This window comes from Procambarus clarkii, chromosome 87 (assembly GCF_040958095.1).
Source record: "Procambarus clarkii isolate CNS0578487 chromosome 87, FALCON_Pclarkii_2.0, whole genome shotgun sequence".
Lineage (NCBI taxonomy): Eukaryota > Metazoa > Arthropoda > Malacostraca > Decapoda > Cambaridae > Procambarus > Procambarus clarkii.
The window spans coordinates 3764810-3780840 of NC_091236.1; the positions used below are offsets into that span (position 1 = coordinate 3764810).

The 16031-nt window shown below is 46.0% G+C and overlaps 1 protein-coding gene across 1 annotated transcript in view; it reads right to left on the bottom strand.

Annotated features, from left to right (window-relative positions):
- LOC138358909 (endoribonuclease LACTB2-like) overlaps window positions 1–9495 on the bottom strand; it is a 41436-nt gene extending 31941 nt beyond the window's left edge. Inside the window, exon 1 of the mRNA XM_069317273.1 lies at window positions 9058–9495. Within this exon, the coding sequence (XP_069173374.1) occupies window positions 9058–9179 (122 nt within the window). The 5' untranslated portion in view covers window positions 9180–9495. The remainder of the gene's footprint in view (window positions 1–9057) is intronic.
- Between the last annotated feature and the right edge of the window lie 6536 nt (window positions 9496–16031).

Below are 16031 nucleotides of genomic sequence, written 5' to 3' on the forward strand. Positions count from 1 at the left end.
CCTCGGTGGAGGCAGAAACAAATGGGCAGTTTCTTTCACTCTGATGCTCCTGTTCACCTGGCACTAAATAGGTACCTGTAAGTTAAACAGCTGCTATGGGCTGCTTCCTGGGGATGTGAGTGTGTGAAAATTAGGATTAAGAACTTGCCCAAAATGCTATGTGTGCTAGTGGCTGTACAAGAATGTAACAACTCTTGTATATATAAATAAATAAAACAATAATAAATAAATCATGTAGCACTGTATCAAAAGTTTTGCTAAAGTCAAGGTACACAACATCACAAACCTTACCACTATCAAGAGCTTCAACTATGCTGAAATAAAATGATAGCAAATTTGTTACACAAGAATGGCCATTTGTAAAACCATGTTGTAATTCATTTATTAATCAATGTTTTTGAAGATGAAAATGAATGGTATTTGCAGTTAATGATTCAAGCAACTTTCTCACAATAGACATTAGGCTAATTGGCCAATAGTTTGATGCAAGTGATTACAGTGTGTCCTTACTTGAATTAACTATATGGGGCAAGGCCAATTTCTTCCACCACGGAATTCGTTCTACCCATTGGCCCCAGGCTGTCCCTCCCCTCCATATGAAAATAAAATAGGTCCTACATCCACTATCAACAAAACAAAAATTATAGAAAATCTATTTGTTATGTACCTATAATTTTGAACATGGCACATGATAGAACAATCATTGATGAACAATTCAATATCAAAATCATAACTATGCCATAACATAAATAACAAAATCATAACCATAACATAACTGCTCATATAAGTTGATTTCCGTAAGCCAATTGTATCAATCTCGATATAATTACCTGTATTCATAAAAAAACCAGCGTTGAATGTAATGAAACGCCATTTTCTGGGCGAGACCCGGAGGCTCCCCGGAGCTTTACCGGCTGATATGCTAATGTCAGACTTTGGCATCAGTCATGTGTATGGAGTTCTAGGGCCTACCGGGGACCACGAGCCAGAACCTGGCCCCCTCAGAGAGGCAAGGGGAGCAATGGCCTATAGAAACCCCCGTGTGGTTGGAAGCATTCTATGTCTGCCATCGACCGGGTCAAGCATCCAGAAAGGTAAGCATTCCAAAACAAACCCCTATTCTGGTGAAAATTGCTACCTAAAGCCGAACTAGTGGATAGAACTCTTCAACAGAAAACAAGGAAACTAGTATGACGTCATACGTCACCGCGCCGCTGTCTGCGCAGCTCCCCCCTCCCCAGGAGGGGGAAGGGGGAGCCCCAGACCTCCCATGCCGGCTATCCACCCATCAGTTCTGAGGCTGGATGTCAAACACGCGAAAAACGCCGACTGGAGGGAGGGAGGGTTGCCGGGGAGCCTCCGGGTCTCACCCAGAAAATGGTGTTTCATTACATTCAACGCTGGTTTTCTGGGGGGAGCCCCGTCGGCTCCCCGGAGCTAACTACCCACAGAGGAAGGTCAAAGGGACAGAACCGGGAGGCGGACACCACGCACCCCCCAAGGAGGCGAGACAACCCGCAGCAAACGCCAACCCAAGGTGCCACAGCCCCGAAAATCCCGGGAACAACACGAGAACCACGAGCAGCAAGGCCCCTGCACGAACACCAAAAATCCATGCCCGAAAGACCGCAAGGCCACGTCGCCCAGACGGCAGCAAGAGCAGCGAAGCCACGAACGCCACAGGCATGAGGGAAGAACACAGGCAGCTTAGCCGCAAGAACACGGTTGACCACCCGGGACACTAACACCCGCGAACCGGGAACAACAGAACTGGATCAACGCAAAACGCGCTCCGGACCCAAACGCCGTGGCACGCAAACAACAGCGGAGGGCCGCCACTGAACACAAAAACGACACCCCCCCGACCCGACCAACGAAGCACCAACAAACCCTGGACCCCTCCAGAATGCAGCAGCCCCACCCCGCGCCAGAAAATATGGAGACTGCTGCCACCAAAACGCTAAAACCGAAGGAGCAAGAAAACTCAGCGACTCGACCCCCAGAGGCAAAGGCCCAAAGGAAAGAGCCGACGAAAAAACACACCGGAACCGAAGGGGCACTACCAACCGAGGAGAAGACAGAGCACGCTGACAAGAGACCAGGATGGGGCAAGCGGCGCACGAACAGGCCGGAGGTGAAACGACGCACAAGACAGCTGACTAACGGTGCAGAAGCAACACCAAGACCAAAAGCAAGCTGAAACGGCTCCGCCCGCGCTGCACGAAAAGAGGCGACAGTATGTGGCAAGACGACGGCCCCCAACCCCCACCAGAAAACCATGCCGACAGTAAACCAAGCTAACAAGAGTAACCACCTAAGAAGGGACAGGAAAAGGAAGGACCGCCAAAATACCCCATACTGCCGCCAAGAGAAGCACGCAGGTGGGACACCTACCACGAAGCCACCCGACCACCAACCGGAGGCGAGACAGCGAGGCAGAACATAAGCAGCCCCGACAAGGCCCCTCTGAGCCCAGGAAAAAGGCGGAGCCGCGGGAAGATCTCGGGCGCGACCACCGAAACCCAGGCGGCACAAGGAGATGGAACGTCTGCCGAACAGAAAAACTCCCCAAAGCATGCAAGCCCGCCAGGAGTTCAGAAACGACACGTCCGACGCGAGACATCGCAAGACCCCAAAAAAAAAAAACCGGCAGGGCAAGCTAGGAAACCAAAGAAGGCGGAAGGGTCGTCGCCAGAACAGTACCTGAACCAAGGGGTACGAACAACTGCAATAGACTGAAACAAAGAAGCACATCACAGGACACAGGCTGACCAACGCCTAAGAACACACGCAGAACATCCCTGCTGCAGAGGAGGCAGGAAGAAAGCAGAAGCACAAAAACCCCAGGAGAACAACCAGGGGTGGACAATCAGGCAGGGACAGAAAAAACCCAGCAATCCCCAGGCACAAAACGGCAGCAAAGTGCCGCTCCACAACCGGACACAGGAACAAGGACACGCCACCGTGAAACACGGTACCAATGCACACGTGCAGCAGCAGCAACAGGCACCACTGCAACATGCAACACGTAAATAGCAACTCCCTTCTGCAAAGGCAGAGAACGGAGCAGGCAGACCCCAGACAGGGCCAACGGAGACACGACAAAACCCTGCAGGCCCAGAAACCTGCACCAGGCGACCGACGGCGGAGAAACCCCGCTCGATACCTGCTGGATGGGGTACTGGGAGCTCTTTTACACCTGAAGCCCGGCCCAAGGCCAGGCTAGACCGGCTAGAGGGTGGCCCACCAGGCAGCTGCTAGGAGCAGTACACCGGCCCACATACCCCCACAACCAGGACAGGCCGGAACTGCCATACGAAAACAGGCTAGTGCGCCCTGGAAGTCCACGGACGAACCAGCAAGAAGGCTTATGCTCGCAAGTAGGTCGTGTAACAACCACAGACCTCTGATGGTAATACAGTGTTCCCCAAATGTGCCAATAGCACCACTGCACTCCACTGGTACTATCCCGCAAGTTCTACCAGATAGGCGGGACCCAAGAGCCAGAGCTCAAATCCTGCAAGCACAGCCAGGAGCCTTACCAGGTGAGTACAGAACCAACCCTACAACCCCCACACCACACAACATTAAAAAAATAGGGTCCCCTGAATGACTCCAGCATGGGTTGGACATGCACATGAGGGGGACAGGAAGGGTTGAAAAAAGGGACAGTCACTGGTGTGCGAACGGTCTCAGTCGTACAAAAATATACCTAAATAAAGACAGGTATATAAACAACACCGCATCCAGCGCCCGGCCAAAAGACGCCAGACCGCAGAAACTCACCTGGCGAATGGTGGCACGAACTTGACACGACTCAACCGTGCCCAGAAGAACCTGGGAGCACCGCCAGGTGAAGACGCCAGAGCCGGACCCTGCCGGACCCGCAGTAGAGCAGGGAGAGGCAAAGGAGGTGGTCCACACCCATGACACAGGGAAAACTGCGGTGTCCTCCCCACAACTGGGAACCAGGACACCCCCGGCGCGAAGGGGCACATACCGCAGCCAGGGAGAAGATCGAGAGGCGAAGCACTGTAGCAAAAAAGGGCACAAAACACCAGCACTGAAACACCGCCCAGACCAAAACAAACTCCACGGCGCATGCGCATAACACGCTGGCGGAACCGCACACCCTCCCTGCGGGAAGGCGCCAGCCAGGACTACTGCACGAGAAAAGTAGCCAAAAAAGGAAGCAGGAACAATAAAACCGGCCAAAGAAGCAAAGAGCCCAAAAAGGAACCCAACTGGGCGACAAGTAGCCCAACCGGGCGACAAGTAGCTCAACCGGGCGACAAGTAGCCCAACCGGGCGACAAGCAGCCCAACCGGGCGACAAGCAGCCCAACCGGGCGACAAGCAGCCCAACCGGGCGACAAGCAGCCCAACCGGGCGACAAGCAGCCCAACAGGGCGACAAGCAGCCCAACAGGGCGACAAGCAGCCCAACAGGGCGACAAGCAGCCCAACAGGGCGACAAGCAGCCCAACAGGGCGACAAGCAGCCCAACAGGGCGACAAGCAGCCCAACAAGCAGCCCAACAGGGCGACAAGCAGCCCAACAGGGCGACAAGCAGCCCAACAGGGCGACAAGCAGCCCAACAGGGCGACAAGCAGCCCAACAGGGCGACAAGCAGCCCAACAGGGCGACAAGCAGCCCAACAGGGCGACAAGCAGCCCAACAGGGCGACAAGCAGCCCAACAGGGCGACAAGCAGCCCAACAGGGCGACAAGCAGCCCAACAGGGCGACAAGCAGCCCAACAGGGCGACAAGTAGCCCAACAGGGCGACAAGTAGCCCAACAGGGCGACAAGTAGCCCAATAGGGCGACAAGGACGAGGAGCCGACAGACTTTCCAATAATGCGGGAAGTAGCGAAAAACCTTCCCGTACCCTCGAGAACACAGAAGCCAACACTAGTCCCGAAGGCACACAAAGGCGCAGGCGCACCAGAGATCAGAAGTCACGCAGAACCCCATTGAACGGGGAAACATGACGAAAACACCGTCCCAAAAAGGGGTGGGAGGAAACATCCACCCACAGGACGGAACCAACCGACTCAAAGGCCAAGGAACTGAGCCCGGGGAGAGGCCGACGCCCAACAGCACGTACGCCGAGTGGGGAGGAAAAACCCCACTCCGCGTAACCACAAGCCCCGCCTAGAGGGGGATAAAAACCCCCACGGGGTCCAACGGGGCCAAGGCCCCCCAAGTCAGCCCCTTCCCAGCCCCGGGAACCTACACGACAGGCCCCGGGGCCGAGCCGTTCCCCCTAAGCCCCGGCCGTACCAGAAAACCGGGGCAGCCGTGAAAACACTAATGAAGGGAGCCCACTGGCAGACTCGTACAACACGGCTGGAGGAACAGGCTCAAATGCCCCCGTCACTAACCCGGAAGGGGAATTCCCCGAGACTGCCTGAGTCTCAACACCATCAAAAAACCCCGCCCCGAACCTACAGACGGTAAGGAACCGGATGCAGGCAGGAAGGGTGATCCAGGGGAAAGACAAGGGGGCGTGGATGGAACCGAAGCAACCAACACCCCCAAGTCCCAAAACGAACTACAACGGGGCAGCCCCGGGGCTCCCAGGGAGGAAACCACGAGAACGTTGCCACCACCAAGGCTCAAGTGCAACGCCCCTGCTGCCCGCACCCGCTTTGTTAGCACAACTGGGTAACCGAACCACATCGAGCAACCAAACTCGCAGGACTCCGGGTCGAAGGTGTCACCGACCCCACAGGCAGCAGACGGAGGCAAAACAAAGAGTCACCCACAGACAAAGGGTGAGAGCAACCCTCAAACTCGCTGGAAGCGAGGGGGGGACTCTGGGGTCACATCCATCGGACCCGCGCGCCCCCAGGGGTTTCCCAGGGTCCCGAGCGTTTACTATAAGAGGACTCGCGCTCAGGTAATCCCAGGCAGGGTACTGCTAACCGGCACCCAAAGCTACCAAACAACTTTCTAAGAGCTGAACCCCCGGGACGTGTACACTCACGGGGACCTAGCAGGGGTACCACCAGAAAATACTCAGAACACAAGGGACACAAGGGGCAAGAATGAAGGCAGACCCCCACCAGGTAGATAAACAAAAAGAAAAAGAAAACCCCGCAAGAGGACAGCGTACCCAAGCGGAACAGAGCCGGCCGCTATGATTGGTAAAGACAAGCTGCACAGTACCCCGTGCCCCACCAGTGCAAAAACTGCCCCATACTCTAAGGCGAACAAGGGAGACAGAACACCCGAGCACACAAAGAGCGGCCGAAAACCAAGCAGTAAACGGCGAAGCAGGGGCAGGACCCAAGGAACTTGTGGAAGGTGGCCCCAAGCCCCAAGGGCAGTACTTACAGGGCTCCTAGGGAAGGGAACCCTAGGCGCATGCAGCCCGAGTACTGAAGAATCACTCCCGGCTCACGCACCACCTAGAAAACAGACACCACACTCTAGGTACAGTGCTGAAACAACCACTGGAGCCGGAGCACATAACCGTTGCCTATAGCATCAGCCAAAGAACTGATGGGTGGATAGCCGGCGTGGGAGGTCTGGGGCTCCCCCTTCCCCCTCCCGGGAAGGGGGGAGCTGCGCAGACAGCGGCGCGGTGACGTATGACGTCATACTAGTTTCTTTGTTTTCTGTTGAAGAGTTCTATCCACTAGTTCGGCTTTAGGTAGCAATTTTCACCAGAATAGGGGTTTGTTTTGGAATGCTTACCTTTCTGGATGCTTGACCCGGTCGATGGCAGACATAGAATGCTTCCAACCACACGGGAGTTTTTATAGGCCATTGCTCCCTTGCCTCTCTGAGGGGGCCAGGTTCTGGCTCGTGGTCCCCGGTAGGCCCTAGAACTCCATACACATGACTGATGCCAAAGTCTGACATTAGCATATCAGCCGGTAAAGCTCCGGGGAGCCGACGGGGCTCCCCCCAGAAAATCATTTATTATTATAAATTTTTCATTTTTCCTATGGCATTTGATGGAACAATCACTTGGAAACAATTTGGTATATAAATGCTACATATATGAGCATTATTGAATCCAATCAAGCGAAATCCCCTAATTTTCTCAACAAACTGACGAGAGGAGGGAGTGGTTGGCGGGCTGCCGGTGGTTGGGTGCTGGAGGGGGTGGGGGTGTGGGTTGTAGCATGTTGGCAGTAGAGGGGGGGGGGGGGGATGGCAACCAGACTAGGAGGCCTTGGGCAAGATCAAGCCTCGGGCCGGGCCAGATCACGCTTCGGGAGAGACCAGGCTTCGAGCCAGACCAGGCCAGATAAGTCCTCAGACCAGGCCAGACTAGGCCAGATAAGGCCTCATGTAACACCTCCAGATTGATACTCCTCCTTTCTCACTTAAAACCCCAGCTTAACACTGCTTATCAAGCTCACTTTGACCCTCATTGAACTTATCCGCTCTAATGTTAAACTGAATTATTAAATGGGGGAAATACAACTGGGTTGTTATGATTCTAATATTAATAAAAACTTAAGTTTACACTGCCACCACCTTCTGAAACCTGAATGTGCCTGCATTACTGATCTCCTAGGAAGGACAGAAACCAATAATCATAAACTCGAATGGTGTATTACATCTCGGACATTAACACTGGGGATAATTTATAGAAATTCTTTTCTTTACCAATTGAGGATCAGGGGATGTCTTTTAATTATCATTAAATGAAGGAAAACACAGGGAACTCCCAAAAGTAGCATGAAAATGAGAAATCTAATGACTCAGACTAAATTTTTAAGGGGAATTGAGCTAAAACTCCAAATAATCAATAATGAAACTTTATTTAATCAATGACACAAAATAATATCCTAACTCTTAATACATCCTATGAGGCAAAGGAGTGCAATTAGCTGACACACCCAACCAAGGGAACAAATTACCTTTCACTGCAATTACCAGCCAGATGTTAACGGCTTCTCCCAGGTCCCCTGGAACTGTCCCAAGTCACCTCTCAAGACACACTAAACTAAGATTTGCTCACAAGCTTACCAGTGGGGATAGCTCCTCCCACAACTAGTTTCCTAGGCCCAATAAACCCCGCCTCCCCAAGTCTAGAGCCAATGACTATTCAAATACCTCACCTGAGACTTTCCCATAACCAAAATTCACTTACGTACTTCCTTTACTTTGTGAGCACCTTGACTGACCTGCATTCCTTTCATTGCCGTGCCTTTCGAGCGAACTGCAATCTCCCTACAGCACTCATCTTCCAACATGGTGAATGAATTGGAGGTCTTTAGAACAGCTGTAGGCGGGTTGTCAGTCTTCTTAAGACCCTTATCCTTTGAGACATTCCAAGACAAAAACTTTCTAATGCTGCTCTCCTCATTAGCTTCCTCCTGATGTTGTCCCATGTGTCTTAGCTCTGCCATCTGTCTTGGCTCCTCATTAGTTCATACTTAGTTCAACATAAGGCAAAGTTAGAGAAGATTCATAGGTATGCCACCAGACTAGTCCCAGAACTGAGAGGCATGAGTTAAGAGGAAAGGCTATGGGAGCTAAACCTTACATTCATGGAAGACAGAATAATAATAAGTGGAGACATGATCACCACTTACAAAATTCTCAGAGGAATTGACAGGGTAGACAAAGACAAACTATTTAGCATGGGTGGAAGAGGAGACACAGATGGAAACCGAGTACCCACATGAGCCACAGAGACATTTCAAAGATTTTTTTCAGTATCAAGATAGTTAACAAATGGAATGCATTAGGCAGTGATGTGGTGGAGGCTGACTCCATGCACAGTTTCAAACGTTGATATGACAAAGCCCAATAGGCTCAGGAATCTGTACACCAGTTGATTGACAGTTGAGAGGCGGGACCAAAGAGCGACAGCTCAATCTCCACAAGCACAACTAGTCGAGTACTAGGTGAGTACGGCAGTAAAGAACCTCACGGTGAGAACAACCTCATCGCAACAGCCGTCTCACAACTACTACCAAAAAAACACCTTATACCAATCACAACCTAAGACAATCACATAACATAACAAACACACAACCTAATAACAATTTGACAATAACCATACAACTCCATAACAGTGTCGCAACACTTACCTCTTACCAGTCCCAATCAGGTAGGTATTTGTGCCCTGTAGAGTCATAGGCCCCGGGTTGCAGCCCAGGATGCGAGTGATACGAGGCGTGATTGATGTTATCTTGGCAATAAACGCCGCCATTCCCGATGGTAGCTGACAGTGTTGGGGAGTTGCTGGTTCTTTGCTAAATGAGCAGTGAACTTATGTAAGACTGGGAATTAGGTCCTTAATGGACGTGCAGTTTGTATGGTTTACCTTCTCGATGACTGCACGAGTACCAATGTTGAGAATCAAGCTTTAAAATGTTTATCGTTCTTTGCTGTAGAGGAGCGGCGACTAAAAAGCGGTGTGTTAGAGGTAGACCGTAGGGCGTGATGTTGTTCACTCCGGGTAGACGAGGGACACAATGTTGATGGCATCAGCTGATCGCTGGTGCTCATGCGACCAGGCGGTTGTTGTCCGGTCTTCGGCTGCCACTCTAAATTACAGAGCACGGATCCCCACACATATTTCCACCATTTCTGGTAGAAAACTTGTATGTTTCGTATATAAATATAACTGCTCACTATTAAAATCACAATATAATGCTATTAACAGTTAAGAATCTGCCCGAAACGCTGCGCGTACTAGTGCCTTTACAAGATTGAAAATTTATTTTATTATTTATTTATTTTATTTATATATATACAAGAAGGTACATTGGGTTTGTGAGAATACATTGGATAGGACAGTAATTACATTCTTGTAAAGTCACTAGTACGCGCAGCGTTTCGGGCAGGTCCTTAATCTAGCAGATAATTTTAAGTAGGTAAGTTCAATCAGAATTGATAAATGAAAGATACATTACAAGAGAAAAATGATATGAGAGAGATAAGTAAGTATATTAAAGCACATTGTTATATTAAAGCTCTGATTGATTACATTGACAGCTTGATTAGTAATTTAAACAAGATTAATAGACACCATACAGCAGATTGACAGCACATATAAGACAGCAATGATCACAATGGTAAAGATGTTCAGAATGGGTACATAAAGATTGGGAGACTGGGTAGCAAAAGATACAGATAAACAAGATTTATAAACACCATACAGTAGAATGGCAGCACATATAAGAAAACAGCAATGATCTCAATGGTAAAGATGTTCAAATTGGGAACAAAAAGGTTGGGAGATTGGGTAGCAATAGATACAGTGCAATTTTAAGGCAAAAAGAGAAAAACTATGAAGATGAAATTAGGTACTTTTTAGTATTGATTTTGAATGATGTAAAAGTTGGACAGCTTTTCAATTCAGTAGGGAGTGAATTCCATAAACTGGGTCCCTTTATTTGCATAGAGTGTTTACACAAATTAAGTTTAACTCTGGGGATATCGAAGAGATATTTATTTCTGGTGTGGTGATAATGGGTCCTATTACATCTGTCCAGGAAGAGTTTCAGACAAGGATTTGCATTTAAGAATAGGATTTTGTAAATGTAGTTGACACAAGAGAATTTGTGGAGTGAGATTATGTTTAGCATGTTTATGGAGTTAAACAAGGGGGCTGTGTGTTGTCTGAAAGCAGAATTTGATATTATTCTGATAGCAGATTTTTGCTGGGTGATGATGGACTTGAGGTGGTTTGCAGTGGTTGAACCCCATGCACAGATACCATAGTTGAGATAGGGATAGATTAGTGCATAATATAGAGAGATGAGAGCAGAGTTAGGAACATAATATCTGATTTTGGAGAGTATACCAACTGTTTTAGAGACTTTCTTAGTTATGTGTTGTATGTGGGTACTGAAGTTGAGTCTCTTGTCTAGGAATATTCCAAGAAACTTTCCATCATTTTTATTGCTAATAAATAAATACTATGTTATGTATTCTCTCTAACTCAATGTACCTTCTTGTATATAAATAAATAAATACATAAAATCTTCTACTTAACAGGCATATAGTTATTAAATGACGTTTAGTGATGTGATAGACACAAGGCACTTGTGTTAATCCATACCACTGAATTGTAACTCCATCCTTCTGAAGATGTCTACCTCTAACACACGCCGCTTTTTAGTCGCCACTCCTCTACAGCAAACAACAATAAACATTTCACAACTTGTCATTCTCAACCCTTGACGCGTCTCCCAACCCGTGCAGTCATCGAGAGGATAAACCCTTCATGCAAACTGCACGTACCATCAAGGACCCAATTCATAGTCCTACTTCGAAAAATTCAACATACTAAGTCCCTGTCAGTTGGTTTCTGCTCCCAAAAAGAGTACCAACGATGCAATTATTAGTCTGCCTGATATAATCTACTCAGCCCTTGACAAAAATGAGTTTCTGACTGGACTCTTCATTGACCTGAGAAAATCCTTTGAAACCGGTCCTAGAATTACCCAAACCCTGCTAGCATTGCGTAAGTAATGAAGAAATGAGTCTGCTTGGAAAGCGGATAAATTTCTGTATAAAGGAAATACGGCCGCCGCCCCATCTTGGGTCAGCTGTGCGCGCGAGGCAGGTATAAGACGTCTGACTCCGCTCTCATCCACATATCATCTATTGATACTGGTGATGGCTCAAAAGGGGCCACCACTTACGGGCTATTCATGTCCAAGCCACCTTTTGGGTGGCTTAATCTCTCTCTCTCTCTCATCCACAGGTCTTCACTATCACCTATTGGGACTGGTAATGGCTCCAAAGGGCCCCCATTAATGGGCTATTCATGCCGGGCCATTTTTAGGTGGCTTAATCTTGATCAATCTCCTCGGGTAATTTCAGCTGAGTGTTGTCTGAGGCAGCTTGTTATTGTCATTCCAGATGAGCATATTTTTGGTGATGGACTTAGGGATAGATTAGTGCATAATATAGTGAGAGGAGAGCAGAGTTAGTACATAATATCTGATTTTAGAGAGTATACTAACTGTTTTAGAGACTTTCTTAGTTATGTGTTGTATGTGGGTGCTGAAGTTGTCTCTTGTCTAAATATACGCCAAGAAACTTATCATTTTTATTGCTGATGTTAACATTGTCTATCTGAAGCTGAATTGCATTTGTTGATTTGCTTCCAAACAAGATGTAGTAGGTATTTTCTGTGTTTAGTGTGAGTTTGTTGGTTGACAGCCATACGTGGACTTTTTTTTTAATATTTTATTCACAACATTATTTAATGTGTGAGAGTTCGGGTCTGAGTAGATGAGAGTAGTATCATCAGCAAACAATATAAGTTTAAGAATGGTAGAGACATTAGCAGATCATTGATGTGTATAAGAAATAGGAGAGATCCTAGGATGCTGCCCTGTGGCACCCCTAAGGTTAATGGTAGAATGGGAGAGGCTATGTCATTGATGGCTACATATTGGTGTCCGTTGCTAAGATAGGATCGAATATAGTTCAGGGCAAGGCCTCAGATTCCATAATGGTGGGGTTTAAGTAAGAGGTAGTTATAAAATGATATTATTTCAGAGTAAAAATATATATTTTTTTTTTTCATTAAATAAAATTAAAAAATTCAAATGTTCATTTAGATAAAGTACATACATACAAGGGGTGATACAGATATTAATGAATTTATAGATAGAGCTAGTACATACCTAAAGCCACTATTACGCAAAGCATTTTGGGCAGGAAACGTTGGAAACGTGGAAACGTTTCATGTTGTACATTGAACACCAACATCATAGTAAGTAAATATATCATAGTTCTTCATTACTTACGAAATGCTAGGAAGCTTTGAGTAGCTTTAGGTAGCTTTGGGTAATTAGACGGACCCGGCCCGCCTACCGAATGTATACTTGATGCAAACGTACTTAAGGAAATTCCTGCCTTAATCCTGTCTTCGTGGTCTGACATTGTCACATTATTCATCACGTGTTCATTTCTTCTTGATTTACACACAAGAAGATATTACAATTTACACGAAACGTGAAACAATTAGACAAATAAATTGTGTGCAACCCGTCCTCAGATCAAGTCCGTTCCATCCAGCGGTCGATACATTCATCAATTTTAACATGCTGTTCATTCAAAATATGAATTTTCACAAATATAAATTAATATTATTATATATTACCATATTATGCATATTTAGGCACTGGTCAGATTAGATGTTTAGGTTCTGTTGGTGATTATTTGTATTTGTAATATGTGGGTGAAGCATTTACAGTGTTGTGGTTCGAACAAAAGTCGTCCTCAAAGCACTTGTTCCGGAAGTGTTCTGACGTCATCAGCTGTCATGTGTTAACCATTTTTCATTCATAAACGGGGTTTGGCAGGTGCATGGAATGGACTTTGGCCATTGTTTATGAGGACGGTCTGGTGTGTGAGAGTAAGAGGCGATTGGACTGGACGGTAGAGCGATAGTCTCGCTTCTAGCAGGTCGGTGTTCATTCCCTGACAGTGCAAGTGGTTGGGCATAATTCCTTCCCTCCATATATGTTTTTTTTGTTTTGTTTTACTACTACTACTTTACTACTAACAAATCTACTTAACTTTTATAGCAGAGCTACATTGCATTGTTAATTGCCTAGAGTGAGTTGTGGTTTTGCCTATATACTAAAATATAGATCTCCTGCCTATATATTGAGATACAGTCCCAAAGATCTCAGTATATAGGCAAGACCACAATGTCTCTCTCTCTGGGTCATTCCATGTGAATTCACCAAAGGCCTCCCACTCAACCCTTTCCTAATTTAATAAAATTTGGTAATAAAGTAGCCCTAGACCCCAAATGAAATTGTGCAAAATATTAGAGCTCTATCTGCTTTGGTTCTCAAATAATAGGTCCATGCTCAATGGGCTCTCATCCTGTTAATGCGCAGTGTAATAAAAAAAAGTAGTTTGTGTAGCCACTCAGCTACCAATCCATGCTAAAATCATTGCCAAATTTTGTCATGAGAAATTTGGACCCCAATTTGGAGACCACTTACTCATCAGCAAAAGTTCTAAACACCATGATCTTTTGCAACGGTGTATATACAAGCACAATATTATGCAGTGATGCAATAGCAACTTTGTTGTATCCATATGTCCAGAGGTGGTGGCCCATGTGAAAGTTGGCCAAAAAACATTTTTGTGCAAAACTAGGCAACTTTCAAGGCAAAATATCTCAATATGCATCATTCCCAATTTGGTTTTGAATGACACCATTGGATAGAGCAGATTTTTCTGTACTAGAGTAACTTTTATTTAGATTGGGATCTGAATTTCTAGTTCAGCCAGAGGACTCTGAAAATGACATACCTTGGTGTGATATCAAAAAAATCAAATTATGATTCTTCATCTTCTTTGTGCACTGAGCATGACTGCTAGCAAGTTGATATCCAAACTGATTGGAAAAATTTTAAGCTTCATTGGGTAGAACATTTTTGGGTGGGATTCAGAATTATTATTAAACAATCAGTGCTACTTTAGGTTGTTGTGTTGATTTAGGGGCGACGACGATCGTGGGATCGGATGCGCCCCGATTTACTTTAGGTTCCTGTTCTATATTTATCTTTACATCTTTGTAATATCGTGTCAGCAGGTCAAACATTGCTGTTTACTTAGTTGTGTATTTACTTGCAATAAATACACAAATAAATAAAAAGCAATATTAATGTATTACAGGTCTTACTTGAAATTACTATATTCAGTTAAATAATTTGATTTGAATTCGATTACAGATACGTCATGAATCAGGATTCCATTGGTTTATTACCATATGCTATTGCTAGCCATGAGCGTGGCTCTTCTGAATGTCACTTGACAACCTACACTCCCAACAAAGGCTTGAAGTTTCTAAAACAGTATAGTGCAGAAGATCATAAACTGATAGCAAAGCAAAGTGAACTGAACTTGGATGGAGAATCTCCAGTATGCCTCCATCATGAAGCTTTGCTTTTGACAAAATTTGAATTTTTGCAAAAAACTTGCTGCAATCCCTTCAAGAAGAAATGCCATGTAAAGCGAAAAAGATTTGCGACAAATCACAGTAGCTATTGCAGAGAAAATGTCAGATATGCTGAAAGTCAGTATTAAGCCTGGCCAAAAGTTGTGCACATCATGCAGAAAGGAATTTGACAGTAAGCAGGCGAGTCCAGCTCTACTGAATCTGATGGCCCTGCTGATAATATGGAAATCTGTGAAAGTGTAAACACAAGTTTATCAGTATTAGGCATCTAGCCTATTAAATATCAACGAGTTAGTGCAAGGGATAAGCATGGTTATGCAAAGCGTAAGATTAGCTAAGCACAGGAAATAATTACCGAGCAGATTGCTGCAATTGGAAATATTGATTACCAAAACCTGTTGGTACCAAGCTCTAGCCAACAGTGCACAAATTGCCAAGACTTCAGTAAATTCATTGAAGAAATGAAGCTAAAATTCCATGTAGCAAAGCGCCAAGAAAAAATATAAATCCTAACCCTCGTGCCACAAAGCTGGTCTATCAAAAAGACAATGGAGCAATTCAAAGTTTCAGAATACATGGTTCATGAAGCTAGGAAGCTGAAAGAAGAACAGGGAATACTAGCAATTCCTAAGAAAATGCAGGGCAAGTCAGTTCCTGAGGAAGTGAAGGAAAGGTTAATACAGTTTTTTGAGGGTGAAGAGTATAGTCGAATGTGTCCCGGAAAGAATGGAATGAAAAAAAGTCATGATCAGTGCACAAAGAAGATGGAGAATCATAATTTGATTTTTTTGATATCGCACCAAGGTATGTCATTTTCAGAGTCCTCTGGCTGAACTAGGAATTCAGATTCCAACCTAAATAAAAGTTACTCTTGTACAGAAAAATCTGCTCTATCCAATGGTGTCATTCAAAACCAAATTAGGAATGATGCATATTAAGATATTTTGCCTTGAAAGTTGGCTAGTTTTGCACAAAAAAAAATTTCTTGGCCAACTTTCACATGGGCCACCACCTCTGGACATATGGATACAACAGAGTTGCTATTGCATCACTGCATAATATTGTGCTTGTTATACATTGTTGCAAAAGATCATGGCGTTTAGACCTTTTGCTGATGAG